At 42.2% G+C, this 16,874-nt stretch overlaps 1 protein-coding gene across 10 annotated transcripts in view; it reads right to left on the bottom strand.

Annotated features, from left to right (window-relative positions):
• Window positions 1–16,874, bottom strand: part of SUN1 (Sad1 and UNC84 domain containing 1) — a 40,100-nt gene that overhangs the window by 21,251 nt on the left and 1,975 nt on the right. For 3 of the 10 annotated variants that reach the window (XM_087701723.1, XM_087701720.1, XM_087701715.1), the window contains exons 1-7: window positions 14,628–14,822; window positions 7,177–7,273; window positions 5,766–5,957; window positions 3,602–3,792; window positions 2,132–2,158; window positions 1,829–2,023; window positions 1,012–1,134 (exon numbers count right to left, since the gene is read on the bottom strand). In XM_087701723.1, coding sequence (XP_087557849.1) covers window positions 1,012–1,134; window positions 1,829–2,023; window positions 2,132–2,158; window positions 3,602–3,792; window positions 5,766–5,957; window positions 7,177–7,253 — 805 coding nt within the window. In that variant the 5' untranslated portion in view covers window positions 7,254–7,273; window positions 14,628–14,822. Of the gene's footprint in view, window positions 1–1,011; window positions 1,135–1,828; window positions 2,024–2,131; window positions 2,159–3,601; window positions 3,793–5,765; window positions 5,958–7,176; window positions 7,299–14,501; window positions 14,824–16,874 lie in introns of those variants that run through there. The other 7 variants (XM_087701716.1, XM_087701718.1, XM_087701717.1 and 4 more) reach the window with 7 other exon arrangements.

Here is a 16,874-nt window from a genome sequence, read left to right on the forward strand (position 1 = left end):
GAACACCTGGCTGTGGGGACAGCCAGCCTGCAATACTTCACTTTAACCACTGTGCCAAGAAAGGAAGGAAGGAGGGAAGGAAGGAAAGAAGGAAGAAAGGAAGGAAGGATAGCAACAGCACTTAGGCATATATTGCTTTACAGTGCTTTACAGCCCTCTCTAAGTGGTTTACAGAGTCAGCCTCTCTTGCCCCCAACAATTTGGGTCCTCATTTTACGACCTCGGAAGGACGGAAGGCTGAGTCAACATTGAGCCAGTCAGGATTGAATTCTTGGCAGTGGGCAGAGATAGCCTGCACTACTGCATTTTAATCACTGTGCACCATGGAAGGAAGGAAGGAAGGAAGGAAGGAAGGAAGGAAGGAAGGAAGGAAGGAAGGAAGGAAGGAAGGAAGGAAAGAATAATAGTCCTTAGACTTATATACCGCTTCACAGTGCTTTTACTGCCCTCTCTAAGCAGTTTACAGAGTCAGCCTCTTGCCCCCAACCATCTGGGTCCTCATTTTACCAACCTTGGAAGGATGGAAGGCTGAGCCAACCTTGAGCCTGGTGAGATTTGAACCGCTGAACTGCAGATAGCAGCCGGCTGACGTAGCCTGCAGCACTGCACACTCTAACCACTGCGCCACCTCGGCTCTAAAGTAAGCGTATACGTTACAGCCACCCGGTACCAAACGCCAAAGAAAGAAAACCCAGGATTTAAAGGCAAAGAGAACAGAGTTAAGGAGTTACGTGACCAAGTTCCATAACCAAGATTCCTCTTTTCGTTTCAAGCCATGACATCCATTGTAAGAAAGAAATTGAGAAAAGGAGGATCCAACGCCTGCGTGCCGCGTGTTGTTTACTTCCCGAGAAAAAGGAGGCAAAGGAGTGCAAAAAAAAAAAAAGAAGCCAGCATCCAAGACACCCTGAAGTCGTAGGTGCACGTCTGAAAAGACCCCGTGGAACCGTTTCCTTGGAGGTGCGCAAGGCGGGTGGAGGGAGCTTAAGAAAAGCTTAAAACTGAAAGTACCTTTACAGTCATAGCCCAGTTTGAGCAAGATCATCTGAAACAGCTGCACTATGAGGGATGTGAAAGATGTTGAGGCGTGCTTGGCTGCTCGCAGGACCTTGCTGCGGTAGTAAAGGAGACCCCCTATTGAAAAAGCATCGGGACACAGGATTATTTCCCTCTCTTTTTCTAGTGACTGAGAGGGTGGGTGGGTGGGGGGAAAAAGCAGAGGCAGCAAGCGCGGGATGCCGAAAATGAGATGCCAAATATCGCGAGCCTGCACTCCGCCAAGAAGCAACCCTGTTTTTCAGAGCTCAATCGTAGGAAAACAAAGTGGGGAAAGGAAGGGGAAACAAACAGGATGTTTGGGGTTTATTTGTAGCTCTTCTTTCCTTAATGGCGTGTCGAGGAATAATTCTGGAACTGAGCAAATTTGACTCTTCCACGGAGTTTGAAAGACTTAGCAGAAATTACCTTGCCAAGTTGAGTTTAAATTGAGGGGGTCCTTCCTGCTTTCTGAGCTCGGCTGTTTTCTCCCAGAAGTTTCATTACCCAAACTAGATAACAATTATCAATGCTATAGGGTCAAACCCCACTCTCTTCTAGCACTGATGACGCCACCTAGCTGGGTAATGAAATGTCTTCTAGCACTCATGGTGTAATGAAACGTCTGCAAGGAAACAACCAAGCTCAGAGAGCACCAACTTCTCATTTCAAGCCTGAGCCAGAAATATTCTCCTCTATTGAGTTTAAATCCACGTGACTTTATTACTCTGTCAATACTTTATTTACGCAGCAGCAGCAGCAGCAGCAGCAGCGAGAGAGAAAGAATGCTTACTGGATTTGTATTTTTGGCTTCTATCCCTAGAATAAACTCTTGAGGTTGGCATGGAGGAGGATGAGTAGGCTGTAAGGGCTTCCTTCCGTTCGGAAAGCATGCTGCAATCATTGCAGGTGTATCCGTTGCTGAGTTCAGTCTGGTTCTCCATTGTTGCGATATCGCCGTTGGCCTGGATGGAAGTCGTATCCCCACCTGTTGAATAGGGGGGAAAAAAAGAAAAAATAGAAAATCGTCTATCGAATCAAATCTACTGGAGTGGCAAGAAAAGCCATCGAAGCGAAAACATACAAGCCGAATTACCTTTGAGGTCCCCATCGTCATCGAGACCTAAGAAGAGATAATTTTTTTGAGTCCAAGGAGGTCAACAAGCTAACAATTTCTGCTATTTCTAAAAAAAACGCAAATGAGAAGCAGAGGTGGAGAATTTCATACATTCAAGGCAACAGCAGGGTGATTTTAAGACCACACCCAAGGTAGCCATCATGTTATCTAACAAGTTATATTTCCTGATGGAAAAGCAGCACAAATCTGTTTATTTTAAAATGTGACTGCTTCTGGGAGTCAATATAATGAAAGACACATGTTTTTGTTACCTTTTCTTGCTGTAACAGTAAGCCACAGTAGCAGGCTTGTTAGGTGACATCAAAACAAACTTTAATCTATGCTACTAAAGATAAAAAAGATTCCCTTATCTCAGTCTCTAACTAAGGGAATCCTACACCTAAGGTAGTGGCATATTAAAGCATTCCCCCCCTTCCCCCTCCTTGGATGATTCAGGAACAATTTCCTAGAGAACCTGCAGACTGGTAATTCACTCCACTCCTGTACTTCTTACACTGGAGGAAGTGGGCACTGAGCTAAAGGGTGGGTGGGGGGCAAACTTTGAGTTAGAATGTTTTCAGAGTCATGTGGCTGCCCTATGCAACGATGGCCTGATCCTGGGAAAAAGATTATTTGTGTAGTATAGCCTTTATTTTCATTGTACATCATGTATACAACAAAATTGGTTTTATTGTCATTTTTTATCATCTTTACTGTCAAAGATGAGTTTGCTTTAGGGAGCTGCAGGCAGGGCTACCATCTACACCGTTATGCATTCCAAAGTACAGGATAATTTACAAGTGCTGTTTTCAGCCTTACTAGATAGATAATGTAGGAAGTAGGAAGCATGACCAGATAATTCTACTTTATTGTAAAACAACATTCACAGAATCTTACATGTCTGAAAATCTAATTCTCCCAGTCTCTTTTACAGCCCAAGAAAGGTTTCCCTCGCACATATGTGCTAGTTGTTCCTGACTCTAGGGGGCAGTGTTCATCTCTATTTCAAAGCCCAGGAGCCAGGGATGTCCGAGGACGTCTCCGTGGTCATGTGGCTGGCATGACTAAATGACGAAGGCGCACGGAACGCTGTTCCCTTCCCACCAAAGGTGGTGCCTATTTTTCTACTTGCATTTTTTACGTGCTTTCAAACTGCTAGGTTGGCAGAAGCTGGGACAAGTAACGGGAGCTCACTCCGTTACGTGGCGCTAGGGATTCGAACCGCCAAACTGCCGACCTTTCTGATCGACAAGCTCAGTGTCTTACCCACTGAGTCACTGCATCCCTTTAGGGGCAGGTCAATTTTGAGTCTCTTGCTCTATTCACCCATTATGCAGCTGTGGGCTATGTTCTCTCTTATCTTTCCCCTATCTTTGCTCCATCTCCCAAGGTCTTTCACACATACACATTATAGCTGTACAGCCTTTCATGTTAAGAGTCTGCACCTACCCCAGAAATGGTCAACAGCCGTCTGTTCCTTTATTGAAGACTCATCCAGCAAGGTTGAGATGTAAGACCCATCAGTTGTGCGGCTGCTGAAACTACTGTGGCTAAAAGCAGCAGAGCCCGGCATTTTTCTCCTTGAAGCGGTTCTTACTGAACTGGACTGTGTCACTGTAGTTTTATGCTGTCTGGTCATCCTTAACGGAAAAAGAAAGAATAAGAGGCAAAGAGGCAAAACCCAAGAGGGTTAAAATGCAGGAAAATTAAAAAAAAACATTTGCGAGTGCAGGAAAACTGAAAGAGACAACATAGCACTCCCAATATAGTGTCGGTGTTACTATGGCTGTTTCAGGAGAAGAAACCAGAAATTGGCATTTCCTTCCCGCTCTTCATCTTTTTAAGAGTCTCAGAGGTGTTTGGCTACTGGAATAAATTGGAAATATAAAGCAGAGTTTGGATTCTGCATTTTAGTGTCATATTATGGGAGGAATCCTGGCTCAATCAGACATAACGGGAACCAATTACGGTCCGCTGTCCAAACATCGAATCATGACCGTATACCATTGTCATACAGGAAGTGAGCATCTCCACAGAAGCCATCCAAGATCGAAGTACTTGTTGAAATAATGCCAGAAAATGTTGGGAGTTCCAGTTCTGAGCGTCCTGAATTTTAAACATGGAACTCAGGCTCACTAAAAATCAGGTAGAAGCGAAGTCACTTCTAAATCAACAGTGTCCGACCTTGGCAACTTGCTAAGCAAGAGCGTTGTTAAGTGAGCTTCACCACATTTTATTCAATCCATGACATCTCCTGGTGAATGACGTCAAGTTGGCTATGCCCACCCAGTCACATGACCAACAAGCCACGCCCACCATCACATGACACACAAGCCACCCCCATAGAACTGGCAGTAAATTTTTTTTGAAACCCAGCCCTGCCCCAAGCCATTGATAAAATCATGATTTAGTACAGTATGGTATTAAAACCTAAATACAAAAAAAAGACCATTTAAGACTTGTGGACTTTAACTCCCAGAATTATCTGTTCTAAATCAAGGGATAGCATCTGAGATTAAGCCTTTCCAGTCCCAGGACTTCAATGTTTGTACTAAGTTCATGTGTAAACCTTGCCGCATTTTAATGCCAAAACCACAGCGAGATGTTTTATCGCGCTTTCCCAGAAGTTTGAAGTGCCGCGTGGAAACCACAAAACTCGGTGCATTAAACTACCTAACATTTGATGGGACAGGACCAAGGAATGGATAACGTAAGAATGGTCGGATAGGAATTATGTCGGTGAAATCCAAAAAAGAAATCCAATGTTTAATACTACATATACTTACAGCGGCAAGGATTGCCTTTGCCCAGAAACGGAAAAACAAACCGTGACCCGTCAAAAGCGCAGAGGACAAAATCGCGCTCGACGAAAGCGTGCATGTGACGTCATCACAGCTTAGGTTTAGAGCGTTAGCGTTAGGTTTAGCATTAGGTTAAGGGTTAGCATTAGGTTTCAGCATTACGTTAACGGTTAGGTTTAGGGTTAGATTTAGGGTTAGGTTAAGGGTTAGGTTTAGGTTTACGTTTAGGGTTAGGTTTGGGGGGGTTAGGGTAAGGTTTTAGCTTTATTTTTACATTTTTCGATCACAGCGTGATGTTTTTGTCGCGCTGTGATGACGTCAAATGCGCGCTTTCGTCGAGCGCGATTTTGTCCTCCGCGATTTTGTGGTGGAACCAAAACAAACTAACCCCAAATGAAGATGAAATAATAAGAAAGATTATGGACTGTGCTGAAATGGACAAACTAACTGAAGAAATCCAGGGAAAGGAAGAATCAGAATTCTGCCAGATATGGGATGAATGGTATAGGTGGATGGAGGAAAGAAACAAAAATCAATGAAAGAATATAACAACACTCGAAAATAATAGTTATGAGTAAAATAAGAGGGTTAAGAATGGTGAAATCCAAATGAAATACGATAGAAGGGGAAATAATATAATGTGAGCGATATCGATTGATGATTGCTAAGATAAAAAACAGGAAGTTCCTGTTCGCACTGTATTGTATAAATGTGATGTACGTCTAATTTGTGTGTGTGTGTATTTTACATGTTTGTTAATAAAAATCTTAAAAAAAGAAAAAAGAATGGCCGGTAGCAAACGAAAGGCTTACTGGGGTGACTGATCGGCAAACATCTTTTTCCCAGCGTAGCTGCTGCCGCTTCCGAAGAGACCCTCGTCTTTAGCGCCCCCATATCCCGCTGTAGACAAACGTAAGCTGCGCCTCGACATTCTTGGCGAGTCGAAGACGGGGTCCAACTTGTGCGTGGTCTCAAACTCTAAGGCGGTCAACGAGTAACTTGAGCTGCAAGAAAACACAAGGCATGTTTTGGGGTTGTTCGTTGCGCGGGACTGCAACTTGCATCTCAGGATATATATATTTGCGTGGTTCTCTAGTATCTAGTATCCATGGCAGCTGATACAGCTGTTCCTGCGTGTTAACTTCCCAAAACAGACCCTAGGTACATGTATTTATTTATTTGACATTAGCTGCTGCGATATGGAAGCTGCATAAAATCACTGAAGAAATGGGAAGTGGCAAGTGCTGATCACTATCCGAAGGAAGTTTAATTTTAAAGTTTTTGCGGTTCATCATTCCTGGAAGCTTATTCTGGCCATTGCCTTGGTTTGCCTTAAACCAGTGGTAGTCAACCTGGTCCCTACCGCCCACTAATGGGAGTTCCAGCTTTCTTGGTGGGCGGTAGGGGTTTGCTGTAACTCTGCTTCATAAATTTTATAAAGAAAAGTTGCTTCCCTACTTCATAAATCACCATTACTGTGGAACCAGTGTGAAAATAAATGAATAAAGAAGCCACAAGCAAACAAACAAGTAAATGAAGTACGTGCGATTCTTAGCTAGGATGTTAGGCATTGTATTGCTACAACTATTATACTATATTATTTATCAAATTGAGACAGCATCCTTCTCACCCACACAGTGACTCTATGGTGGAGTAGAGTTAAAAACTATAAAGCCATTAAAAAAAACCAACTTCCAATGTATCTTTCTGGCAACTGAGCGATTCTTATGACCTTGAATTTAGCTTTCAGACGGTTCATAAAGTGTAGATTGCAATTTTTTTTTTAATTGTTACAAATGGTTCCCAAATGGTATGATTTTTAATCTGTAACTCCTTGATTTATGCAGCTGCTCTGCAGGGACGGTTAACTGTTTTATTTTCCACTTGGTTTTATATAATGCCCACTCTCTGGTTGTCTGTGCATGCCTTCCTCCTGGCATGTGCAACCCAAACAATGTTATTCGGGTGTGGTTGCAAAATTCTTGATTTATGGTGACTAATAAGAGTCTGAGTCACATTCTTAATCATCGCTTCTGCTGCCATAGAATGTAAAAATACACATAAACACAAATCCTCAATTGCTTTTTTTAGGTTCTCTGGAAGGCACACCGAAAGTGCTTTGCGATTGACTTTGGGGGGTTTCATGCCTGGGTTTCAAACGTGCCACAGAAGCCACAAGACACAGAACACAACACAAGGGTCTTTAGAGTTCAGCTTTCTCACCTGAGGGCATAAGTATAGCCAGTGTTCTCTGGCAGGCACTGGGGAGGGTTATACATGTGAAGCCGTGAATAATCCATGGTGGCTAGTTCAAATCATGCTGCAAAGAGGGCGAAAACCCAACGCTATAACAGTTCGAAAGAGACAGAGAGAAAAATAATAATAATAATGATAAAAAGCTCTCGATTCCTCCGGCCTCGTTCGTGGAATATACGGGTATTTGGGGAAAGTGAAAGGAGAAAAAAAAAATAACAATCCACACATGCACACATGGCACTATCTGAAAGAGCGTGCCTGTTTTATATGACTGCCAATGTTAGATATCCCTTATCAACGCTTACAGGAATGTCAACATCCTTCCTTTTCTTTCTTGTTTCTCCCTCCCTCCCTTTTTCTTCTTTCCTTCTCTTTCTTTCTCTTTCCTTCCCTCCTTTCTTTCTTTCTTTCTCTTTTCTTTCTTTCTTTCTTTCTTTCTTTCTTTCTTTCTTTCTTTCTTTCCCTTTTCCTTTTGTTTCTTTCCCTCCCTCCTTCCACACTAATGATGTCCCTTCCCTATCCACCTTATTATATAGAATAATAACAAGTCAGGCACGCTACAATCTCTGGCTATATTTTGCATTTACAATTACTAGGCAGCGGTGCTCGGAAATTCCTCAAGTTGGCACTGCTTGCTAATGTAGATATTATTTTCTCATTTATCCAAGCATAACATTACTGAGATTTTATTTTCCACATCAGGAACAGTACCAATCAAGAGGGTTGTGTCAAAAGAAAGGGATGTTGTTGTTTTTGGAAAGGCCAAGTTGTTTTCTTTACAAATTTGTTCAGCGCCCGGCTCAGCTTTCAGTTTTAAGAGAGTTTTAAATCCCATCTGGCCAGATCCGGATTTTTTTTTTTCCACTCGTCCTCTGGAAAGGCATGGAAGATCTCACCGGAGAAAGACCAAAACACTGCCGAACGTGTATGGATCATAAATCTGTATTTTAGAAAGTTGTTTCAACTTAGGATTTTAACGGCCTGAACTATGGAAGCTACCTTTCAAAGCGTTTTCTGTCTGATTGGCACTTGTGAAAACTCTTCAAGGCAGCATCACGTCCTGGATGAAATCGAATGGCCTTTTATGGTTTCAGCATTGATGTAAGACGGAATATCAGCTCTCATTTTATCAGTTATTGTAGCTATCAAATATCATTTATGGTGCAGCTTGAAAACCTAGGGCAAAATGTTACAGACCAGCCAGGTTTGACCTGCAAAATCTGCAAAGAGCTAAAGCAGCGGAGACCCAAATGTTTTTTGATTTTTTTAAGTTGTGTATCTGCTCCTCTTAGTTTTTGGGAGAAAGATATCTTCAAGGTTTGCAGAGGGGAAAAAAAACCCTCCTGTTTTAAATGGTACCAGGAACACAACTGAATTGTGTTTTTCTGCTGCTTTGGGTTTGTTTTATGTATATACGCTGCTATTTTAATTGCTTACGGCATAGGAAAAGCCAATGGTCATCAGAGGACAGTACAGATCCCAATTGGGAATTCTCATTGTGTGAATTAAAACAACAACCGACTTTGGAGGGACGCGGGAGAGAAAAGAGCTATGCATTCCAAAGATTTGCACTTAAAACAAACCGTACCTCAATTAAAATGTGAAGCATTAGCAAACAGATATATTGAAATGTTACGATGGAAACATGCTGGCGTTTTGAAGGACAGTTTTATCTTCCATAAATTTGTCAGGCATCCTTTAAAAAGAAAAGGAAGTACTGATTTAATTTTGAGCTGTAAGAATGCAGCTCCTGAGTCTTTTACCTTTCTGTTTTATTAGATGAATGCATGTTTAGATCTGAGAGAAGTCTGAGTAATTCAGGGGTTCTTAAAGTGTGGGTCCTGACTTTGAGAGGAGTCGTGGGCATTTTAGAAAGGGCTCACAAGATTTTTGTTAAAGCTGATCAGATTTGCCCAGGCGAATGGGGAATACTGTCAGGATTCGCTCCCAAAGTTAGTTTTGAGAGAAGGATAAATGTACAAAACTAGTCAGCTAGCCACTAATTGCTAATGCCCAAATCACCATCAACCACATCGGTTTCCTTAGTTTTAGTCATGGAGCAGTTACACAAACTTGCTGGTCGTTTTAAGGTGGCTGCAGTATAACAAAGTTGGAAGTCCCTTGGCTTGATTTGGGCTTAGCATCAAACCTAGATTTTTGGCTTGGCAAGTAACAACCCATTATGGTATAGCCAATAAATAATGGTGAAATAAATGGAATGTGTAATGTGTAAATGGACCCAATAAAGAGAAATGCAAATGAGGCTACATGCAAAGAGAAAAAATTGGGAACTTAAAAAGGAAGACTAAAGGTAAAGATTCCCCCCGCACACATGTGCTATTCGTTCCCGACTCTAGGGGGCGGTGCTCATCCCCATTTCAAAGCCGAAGAGCCAGCGTTGTCCGAAGACGTCTCCGTGGTCAGGTGGCTGGCGTGACTCAATGCCGAAGGCACACGGAGCGCTGTTACCTTCCCACCAAAGGTGGTTCTTATTTTTCCACTTGCACTTTTACAGGCTTTCGAACTGCTAGGTTGGCAGAAGAAAAGGGAAGACTAACAATTGTGCAAATAATTACAAGCCCCAAGAATAGAATAACACCTCTCCCACTTTTTGCACTGTAGCTAGGGAAAAAAATAATTTTAAGGGGAGCATCCACACCTAGAAAAAAACATTAAAGCGAAAGGAAAGCCAATGTTCATCTCCAATATGAAAGCAAGACTAGATACTTGAATAATCTGAAAGATCTCAGCGATGCTTTCACCAATATGCCAAGCAGGCGGCAAAACCCATGATTAAGAAAACAACATCACTCCCTGTTGTTCTAATTCGGTCTCAGAAACGGAGGTGTTCACTGGAGAAGAATGCATTTCTGGTGCAGGCATCACAGTGGGGAAAAGATGCCCTTCTTACCATCTGTCCTAAAACTGGTGAAACAGTAGAGCTGATAGCTTCTTTCAGACTCTGCTTGAAACACAATCCAGGTCCATTTCCACGCAACTACAATTTAAACAATGAGAAAACACAGCTTTCCAAACGTGATTGGAGTGGAACAAAGAGCCTTTCAGGAGGCTGTGAGTTCGATCCTAGGTAGAGAGGCAGATATTTCCCTCTCTGGGAATATATCTGCTGCACAGAATTCCGCATTGGCGACAGGAAGGGCATCCGGCCAGTAAAATACTCTACTAGCTCCATTCAGATGCCCAGACTCCAGCCTACAAGTGATTATGGGGTCGTTAAAAGATGATGATGATGTGAATCTGTCCAAACGACAAAGCTCATATCATTTCCAAAACTAGGGGCAGATTTTGGTGCTCAAACAACAAGTCAAACATAGTTTAAATTCTGTTTCAAATTCATCAGGTCAGCAACTTGGAGAACCTGTTTCTAAATGTACACTGGCCAGGAATTCTACAGTAAAATTATAATAACCTGCATGGCTGTAATATATTACACCTTATCCTAAACTGGATCTTCTCTATCTTCACAGAAATAAACTTCCTAGAAGTTCTGGAGGGCCCAGTAAGTCACAGTGGATAGGAAAGGCTGAGAGATGGAATTCCAAGAGATTTGGAGATAGCCACATTGGGATAGCTGTTCCTAAGCAAATATGTATGGTAAGTATTCTAATACTTCAACTACAAGGATGATTTCAGCATCATAACTAGAAAGCTATCTAAAACACTTTCCTGCCCAATTGGATTATTTCTTTTGGGTTCTTCAATACTTGGAGGAAGTATACAATTGTTTTGACATGCAAAAAGCAATGATCTTGCAAAACAGCAAATCTACAATTAGCAAATTATGTTTTTAAAGATGCACCATAGACATAATAAGAGAGGCTTCCTGCAATTGGGCTTCAAACGGTTCTCCAAATTAAGGCAGCAATTAGAAACAAACTTCCGTATCTGCTGGGTCTTTCCCCTCCCTTCCCTTGGTCAGATCAACACCAGCTTAGGTTCCGCCTGGACCTGTGTAACCAACCACTGTTACTACCAAGGTTACTCCAAGTTGAGGGTTTTGAAGTCATCATCACTCCTGGTTTCAAATCAAAGGAAAGGGACCAACAGTAACTGGTTTGTTCGAGGAGAGACCTTCAAAACCACAGGGGTTAAGGGAAGTCACGGGGAATGGGTCATATGTTCCGAGAAGAAGGCCAATATTGTCGACTTTCACAAAACCGGAAAATGATATCCTCAACAAGTGAGCCAGGAATATTAGAAACAATTGTAATATCTGTTTTTCTTTTTTGCTATGGTTCCCTTGAGCCTAAAGATAGCTGAGAGACACGGTTACTTAGCAAACAACATGGCATCAACAAATCTAATTTGGAATTGGCTGCACGACAGCCGCTCTCTTCTTCTTCTTCTAGGAAGCCCACATATGAAATATTAGGCTATGAAGGAATGATTTTTTTTTAATTGGCAGAAGCACAACCTGTAGATATGTCCTACAGGAACGGAGCCCATAGCTGTTATTTGCATGCAAGCTGTTTGACTATTCAAACTGTTTGCTTACTGTAAGAAATTGGGAAGCTTCCAAGAATCCAAAACAAAAATATATTTCATTCTCCGCCCCCCCCCCCCCGCCCCAACCTGGCAGTTGAACGGTGTACAGAGGTGTTACTGGCAATCCCCATCAGCTGAAGCGTTCACCTTTTGGGGTAAATATTGACTTTCATTGGAGCAGCGACTGAGTTATGGAAGTCAGAGATGTGGGAAGTTATGGAAGAAAGGAGGGGGACCAGCAATAGCACTTAGACTTATATACTACTTTACAGTGCTTTACAACTCTGTCTAATTGGTTTACAGAGTCGGCATGTTGCCCCCAACAATTTGGGTCCTCATTTTACCCACCTCGGAAGGATGGGTCAACCTTGAGCCTGGTGACATTTGAACTGCCGAACTGCAGGCAGCTGGCAGTCAGCAGAAGTAGCCTGTAGTACTGCATTCTAACCACTGCACCACCATGGCTCATTGACTACAGGGACAATCATACTATTACATGGGACTATCCCAAGTTGACTCTCCAACTTGGGATAGTCAAGGAGAACATATTTGCTGGATTACAGTTTCTTTCATCTCTGGCTGTTGGGGTCTTCCCCTGCGAGATTGAGTTCATCCTGGTTACAAATAAAAAGATTGGTCCAGATCACAACCACATGTGGAAAAGAAAGGGTCCCTCAAAATTTGCATGGATTGAACTGATTAATTGTTCTCGCACTTAGGAAATTCCTTCCCTAGTTCGAGGTTGGCCCTCTCTTTGATAAGTTTCCACCAGTTACCTTCTTGTTCTGGCTGAGGAACTCTGGGAGTTGAAGTCCACAGGCCAATTACCTCCCAAAGACCTATTCGATCGCACAGACTAGGCCTTCTCCGGATCCCATCTGCCAGCCAATGTTGGCTGGCGACTCCCCAGGGGAGGGCCTTCTCTGTTGCAGCTCCGGCCCTCTGGAACGACCTCCCCGTCGAGATCTGGACCCTTACTACTCTCCCGGCCTTCCGTAAAGCTATTAAGTCCTGACTGTTCCGGCAGGCCTGGGGCTGCTGAAGCATCCAGCCTCACTTAATTGTGAATGTTGTTGTAATTTTAAATTGTTGTATTGTCTATCTATCCCCCTCCCTTTTTTATTGTAAGCCGCCCGGAGTCCTTCGGGAGTGGGCGGCATACAAAACCAATAAATCCAATCCAATCCAGTCTTAAAGTTGCCAAGGTTGGAGACTACTGCTTTGGACAATAAGTTGTTTCCCTTTTTGTCACGGGCCATCAAGCTCAAGTTTGCTCAAATCTTCGAGGGAGAACTGCCCCAAGGACCAACGTTTGATAGAGCTCACTCTGGCAAAGAATATCAATTTCTTTTCTGGATAATATGCAGGTAATGCAGTAGGTCAGCTTTGGGGACTAAATGACGCTTTTCAAACCAGAATGGTTGGTTCACACATGGCCCTAGGCTCAATAAGCCAACTTTAAAAAAAAAAAGAGGGGGGGGGATTTTATATGATAATTTTTTTCTACTCCCAGTTTTACTCTGTAGGTCTGTGTTATTGGGGAAAAAAGTAATCAAAAGCACAAGTGGAATATGTGAATGCCGTCTTTAAAATATATCCAAGTGGTGCAAAGCTGTCAACAAAGCTCATGGGCTTCATTTCAGAGCTCTTACACATCTGTTAAGTTCAGAACCATGGACATCCTTTTTCCTTTTGTGTTTCACTGCAGGGGCTGGGGTAAAACCCGTGAAACAACACAGTTGTATGCATTACCACAATGCTGAACTAAAAAAAAAAAAAAAACTGCTTTCCTTGCACTGCACGGCTAACATCTGTTTTATGGGAATGCCTAATACTGCACATCAGGGCTTCTCAACTTAATTATTGTTACCCTGCTTGCTGCAGTAATACAGAAGGGAAGAAAAAGCAATAAAGCACAATTCCACTTGGAAAGTGAAGGAAATAACAACTTACTGCACTGAACAAAGTTTAGAGTGCACCACTGGTTTTAAAATTTAGGTATTCTCAAAAAAACTGTGGCTGTTTTCAAAGTGTGGTACGTCAAGCATGCATCCCACGGCAATCCTCAAGTGTAACCAAATTGTGCTGCACATTAAAACCGAGTTGATCCAAGCAGTAACAAGCAGCCTGCAATTTTGAACCTGTCTGCTATTTTAAGGGTGTACCTGACAACCTAATTAATTCCTGAATTCTATTTATTTATTCAACCCATTTATTTAGCCTCGACAACTGACTTCCCCAGGCAGATGCCTCCATTGCTCTTACAATACAAGGGATATCTAACATTTCGCAGTCTGTTCCACACATTGCTGTGTGAAATGTTACTAATTGGCAACAGGCTGAACAACAAGAGTTGAACGCAAGGCAGAACAATCAGTTGAAAGCATGAACACAATCATCCCAAATAAATAAATAAATAAATAAATAAATAAATAAATAAATAAATAAAATCGCACGTGAATGGACTCAAATCTAGCACATAGCAAGCTTGATCTGCATTATTCCCAGGAGTGACTATTCAATGACAAAACACCTTCCAGCACATAAAATATATATTTTTAAAAAATATATACATATAAATTCCAAACTTAAGAGCTGCAATTCTGCTCACAATGCTAAGCAACAGAATATGGCTCTTATAAACAACTCTGAATAACTGATACACATGATAGATAAAAGACTTTCTGAGATAGGATGCCTGCAAGCCAGTGTGATTGACACAATTGTCAATTGTTTTATGCATCAAACTAGGTTGGTTTTCTTTTTTAAAAAAGCACCCTTCTCACCATGCCTGGCTAACCCGAGCAAGCAAATTAAATCCTTGCTTTGACAGGGCTAAAAAGAAGTTGCTGGAGGAGAGATCAGTTCTGCCCAGCCAGCGGTAAACTGCAGCAGGGATCCACTGTTCAAACCTGAAACTTTTCCAAATCCAGCATGGTTCCACTCTTGTAGAAGGCACCGGGGGGATGCCTCAGTGTGGCATCCTTTTCTAAAGCAGGATTCGCCAAAGAGAAGAAGTTTGAGAGTTGACAGCAGGCTCAAGACTCCTGTATTCCACCCTGCGGAATCCCAAAATGGCTTCCCAGCTTCAACAAAGCCTGAAGGATCAAATCTAATTTAATCCAGCCTCTTGAACTCCTCCCTGTCAGTCACAGCCAGGCCTCGAAATGATTGGCCCGAGCGAGGTGGGCCAGCCTACTGCATTTAACTCCTTCACTCCCTTCCAGCAATGCAAAGTTTAGAAATTGTTGGCTAAAGCTGTATTTACAGCTATAGAGGTTTCCTTAGGGGCTTTAGTTCAGTTTTAAATAGCTTTCTTAAAATAACAACAACAACAACAACAACAACAACAACAATCCTACACGGCTGTGGATGAAACATGTAACAGTGATCCCATTGTCATCGGGGCACTTGGTACCATGTGCAAGAATTTTACAAAACATATAAAGAAATTCCTGCAATAAACACCAACTGCAAAATAACTGCGGTTCGCGGAACATCATATATTTTAAGAAGATACTTGGTTGATACCTAGGACGCTGGTAGCAACCTGTATCAACCATTAGCACCAATCAATGGTATTTGTGATGCATTTTAAAATGTTCAGTTGACTGAGTTTCATGTTTAATAAAATAGATAATAATAATAATCGTGACCCGTCAAAACCGCGGAGGACAAAATCGCGCTCGACGAAAGCGCGCATTTGACATCATCACAGCGCGACGGAAAAAATTAAAAATTGAAATAAAATTAAAATTAAAGCAAGCCGATTCACATAAAGGTAAGGTTTAGGTTTAGGTTTAGGGTTAGGTTAAGGGTTAGGGTTAGGTTTAGAGCGTTAGGGTTACATTTAGCGTTAGGTTAAGGGTTAGCGTTAGGTTTAGCGTTAGGTTAAGGGTTACGTTTAGGGTTAGATTTAGGGTTAGGTTAAGGGTTAGGTTTAGGGTTAGGTTTAGGGTTACGTTTGGGGGGGTTAGGGTAAGGTTTTCGCTTTATTTTTACATTTTTCGATCACAGCGCGATGTTTTCGTCGCGCTGTGATGACGTCAAATGCGCGCTTTCGTCGAGCGCGATTTTGTCCTCCGCGGTTTTGTGGTGGAACCAATAATAATAACAACAATAATAATAATGTAGTAATAATGTCTTAAACTTCTATGCCACCTGACTCTCATCGACTCTGGGCAGCTCCGAACCAGCAAAGAAATTGTACTAAAATCAATTACAAAATTAATACAATCAAATTGATGTGGAGAACTCCTAAAAAAAATAATGTTGTGCCGCAGATCCGATCAACCCTTCTTGCATTTATTATTGATTTAGCCCAGTTACAAAATCCAGTGACCACAATGGATTTGGAAAAAAAGGGGAAAAATTAGTGAGGGGAAGGATTATATCAGAACCGTTGCTGCTTTTTATAAAACGGGTGAATTTCCCATTTTGGAGTCGTGTGAAATGCAATTCCAATAGACCTTCTATGGCAGCGCACGACGATCCACAAGGATTCCACTGCTAAAATACAGAATCAAATGCGGGTATGAGGAAAGGGCTTATCCAAATAAATTCCCCAGACATTGTCATCCATGCAAAGCACCACAAATTCTCCATTTTTCATCCATGCAAATTGCCATTTTAGTGTCAGGAACACTTCCTGCCCATGCCAACGTGCATTTTGGAACCATTCCTTTCTCTAACTCTTTTCCTCATTGAAACCACAGGAGCTGGCACTGTCTAAAATGCCACTGCTAAATTTTAGCATTTAAATATGGATAGGGCCTACGTGCTTCACACACCGAAGCCCCTGAAATCAGCCAAGGTGCGGTGCTTCATTCCAAGCCACCTTGTGGTTTGTACAGACTGGTTTATATCTTACTGTGGCAATGAAAAAAAAACCCCAGCTTTCCGGAGCACACCTCTCACTTCTGCTGCCACCTGTTGCTCACCTGGTGATGTTTCTCACCTAGGACCAAAGAAGCGCCACTCTGCGGCCTCTCTTGCTTTTCCTGACCTCTTAAAACTTTTAGGATTCTGAAAACCTTTTAGAAAAAGGAGCTATTAATGCTGCAGAAATCGCCATGTGTCTCCGGGCACAGATGCCCAGCCTTGGCAAATTGCCCTTTATTCACTAAATTATGCCAGCAGCGAACAGCAAGATGCCAAGC

The sequence above is a fragment of the Thamnophis sirtalis genome, unplaced genomic scaffold (genome assembly GCF_051295495.1).
Source record: "Thamnophis sirtalis isolate CommonGarterSnake01/CBP01778 unplaced genomic scaffold, rThaSir2_p1.2 scaffold_14, whole genome shotgun sequence".
NCBI lineage: Eukaryota > Metazoa > Chordata > Lepidosauria > Squamata > Natricidae > Thamnophis > Thamnophis sirtalis.